The sequence below is a fragment of the Poecilia reticulata genome, linkage group LG3, assembly GCF_000633615.1.
Source record: "Poecilia reticulata strain Guanapo linkage group LG3, Guppy_female_1.0+MT, whole genome shotgun sequence".
Taxonomy (NCBI): Eukaryota; Metazoa; Chordata; class Actinopteri; order Cyprinodontiformes; family Poeciliidae; genus Poecilia; species Poecilia reticulata.
Window position 1 is genome coordinate 32,492,547 of NC_024333.1, and position 3,231 is coordinate 32,495,777.

Sequence of the window (3,231 nt, forward strand, 5' to 3'; positions counted from 1 at the left end):
TTAAAGTATCAAACTGGTAAAAATATTTAATGGGGTTAAATTTGACCTAAATGAAGTTATTAAATAAGTTAAAATTCCTAACCCAACTTCTTAAATTTGTTTAGGTTAGCCATGAACTAACCCTAATTTTAAAGCAAAACTATCCAGATGRGTAAATAAACAGAAATTGCTTTAGCTTTCTTGTCTCTATCAGAAATTTCAGTAAAATATCTTTAGGAATTAGATTTAGTACAACCAAATAAATTAAGAAGCTAAAAACGTGGCAGCTGGTGCTAACTGTCATGCTAAGCTAGCTGGCATCAACTTTTTCTCTAGATTTAAAAACAGTTTAAGTCCGCTCATTAAATCTGACAAAAGTTATTAGTTGCTTAAAGAAAAACAATTAACTTATTTTTTTAAATACACTAATGTTTATAAAGATTTTAAGAAAGAATCGAGACTTTAACAATTAGCTTTAGCTCATTAGCTTAGTGGCTACTAGCCAAAAATCTTTATTTTTGTCAATATTACCATAAATATATGCGTTCAGTTATTTTTTGGAATGTAAAAAACAGTTTTATTAGTTTGTAATATTTGAGTTTTTAGGGAAGTTTTAGATATTTTAAGTGATTTAAGTTTTCTTTCATCATCAGGAAATGAAGGGAACATGTTCCAAATCGATGAAGACACGGGGAACATCACAATGACCAAAGCTGCAGATATCGTTGGCCCGATCATTCTGACAGTCCTGGTAAAACAGGGATTCTGTGGATTATTTAAAAAACATCCAACAATGGGAAGYTCTGATTCTGAAGGAGTTTTCCTCCGTTTCAGGCTTCGCAGGTGAACAACAGGGACCAGTTTGCAGTGACTCAGGTGACCATCGAGGTGATGAAGAAGAGCAGGAACCCTCCRCGCTTCGAGAAGGAACGATTCGAGGGGTTCATCTACAGCAACTCCATCCCAGAGAGCATGATACTCCGAGACCGGACCACCAACAGACCCTTCAGGGTCCGAGCCCGCGACGAAGACTTCGCAACTGTAAGTGACCCCCATTCATACRCTCTTCACAGTCCGTTTTAAAGAGTGCAGACTTTACGGCATTTTTATGCCATAAAAATAAACCAAACGCCRMCCAGGGGGAGTTATAGTGAAAGCTGTAACGCTGCTAACCTGCTGGACAAAACATGTTAAAAAAGGAGCAACACACAGAATGTTCTTAAAAAATAGATTCANTTTTTAGGGAAGTTTTAGATATTTTAAGTGATTTAAGTTTTCTTTCATCATCAGGAAATGAAGGGAACATGTTCCAAATCGATGAAGACACGGGGAACATCACAATGACCAAAGCTGCAGATATCGTTGGCCCGATCATTCTGACAGTCCTGGTAAAACAGGGATTCTGTGGATTATTTAAAAAACATCCAACAATGGGAAGCTCTGATTCTGAAGGAGTTTTCCTCCGTTTCAGGCTTCGCAGGTGAACAACAGGGACCAGTTTGCAGTGACTCAGGTGACCATCGAGGTGATGAAGAAGAGCAGGAACCCTCCRCGCTTCGAGAAGGAACGATTCGAGGGGTTCATCTACAGCAACTCCATCCCAGAGAGCATGATACTCCGAGACCGGACCACCAACAGACCCTTCAGGGTCCGAGCCCGCGACGAAGACTTCGCAACTGTAAGTGACCCCCATTCATACRCTCTTCACAGTCCGTTTTAAAGAGTGCAGACTTTACGGCATTTTTATGCCATAAAAATAAACCAAACGCCRMCCAGGGGGAGTTATAGTGAAAGCTGTAACGCTGCTAACCTGCTGGACAAAACATGTTAAAAAAGGAGCAACACACAGAATGTTCTTAAAAAATAGATTCATGCTAGTAAAACAGGTGTAGCTGGTTTTATTTGATAAACTTAAAAAAGAAAGTGATACAGAAGACATTGATACACAGTATTATAGTGGCTTCAGTCAGAGGCTTTTTCAAAACCGCTGTGGTACAGACTGCTACAGGAGATCCTTCTTGCCCACAAACTAAATTTACAGTCTAGTTAAATCCTGATCCACATGTTCTGTGGATAATTAGCGCCTTAGTTTGGTGTTTTTCAGGGAGTGAACCCCGACATGAAGTATGAGGTTCAGTACAGCAGCTACGTCAACGTGACTCCCGACGGCTTCGTGATCCTGAAGAGAGTGGTGAAGACGGAGTCCTTCGCCCTTCAGGTGACCCACGGATCCACATGGCCAATGTAGAGGAGTACATTCCTGCCAAAAAAGTCAGAAAGTTTGAGATTAATCTCAGAAAGTTTCTATTAAAAAAAAATTCTGAATTGGAAAAGTAGTAATAAAAAAGTTAGAAAAACTGAAATTTTGATCACATTTTCTCWGATATTTTAGAAAAATAAAAAATGGAAATTTTCRTTTTTATTTCTTCTAGCAAATTTGCATCTTCTCTAACCCAGAAATGTTCATGTCTTTTTCTCTACAACATTTTACATTTTTTTCTGGCACATTTGCAACGTCAAAAAAAAAAATTCTAGAAAATTTGAGACTAATCTCAAAATGTCTTGATTTTTGTTCGTTTTTCTAGTAACTTTRCCACTTTTCAAACTCTGAAATTTCAGTTTTCTCTAGAAAATTTYTGTTTTCCAGCAATTTTTCGAACTCAAAACTWAATTTTTTCTAGATGAAGAAATTTTCTGGGAGAATCTCAAAGACTTTTTGGCACAGATGTGCTCCGTACAGGCGCCCATACGCCGCCGTACTGACCAGCTCGTTGCTGCCAGGAGACTCTTTTTGCTGTAAATGTTGTAAATGTTGTGGCTGCAGCTCAGAGCCGTGGATTCGACCACAGGAGAGTTTGGGTCGGCGGCGCTCTCTGTTCAAGTCATACCTGGTAACACAGGAGCACTAAAAGTTCAGCTCTAGTTTATTCTGGAGTGAATCGCTGAGCCCCGCGGTGTTTGTCTGCAGCCGTGGCCGTCCCGTCTCCGTCCAGCATCGGCTATCGGCCCGGCGACATGGCGCTGCTCGGCCTCATCATGGCGGCTCTCCTGGTTCTCTCCCTCATCGTGATTGGCTTCTTGATTTCCCGCCTGTGGAAGGAAAACACGAGTCTCGAGAAAATKTGTGAGGTCAGTTTTCAAAATGCAAAAGAACCGAGAAAAATCTTCCCAGATTTCTTCCGACTTTGTTCTCCAGAGTTTCTGAAAAGTTTCTTTGGACTTTGGTTGCTTTTTCTGTCCTCAAACTAAAAC

General features: G+C 40.1%; 1 protein-coding gene across 1 annotated transcript in view; it reads left to right on the forward strand.

The window, feature by feature from the left end:
• cdhr5a (cadherin-related family member 5a) overlaps positions 1-3,231 on the forward strand; it is a 9,175-nt gene that overhangs the window by 2,711 nt on the left and 3,233 nt on the right. The window contains exons 2-8 of the mRNA XM_017303884.1: positions 633-730; positions 814-1,051; positions 1,270-1,367; positions 1,451-1,657; positions 2,084-2,197; positions 2,804-2,870; positions 2,948-3,227. Coding sequence (XP_017159373.1) covers positions 633-730; positions 814-1,051; positions 1,270-1,367; positions 1,451-1,657; positions 2,084-2,197; positions 2,804-2,870; positions 2,948-3,227 — 1,102 coding nt within the window. The remainder of the gene's footprint in view (positions 1-632; positions 731-813; positions 1,052-1,269; positions 1,368-1,450; positions 1,658-2,083; positions 2,198-2,803; positions 2,871-2,947; positions 3,228-3,231) is intronic.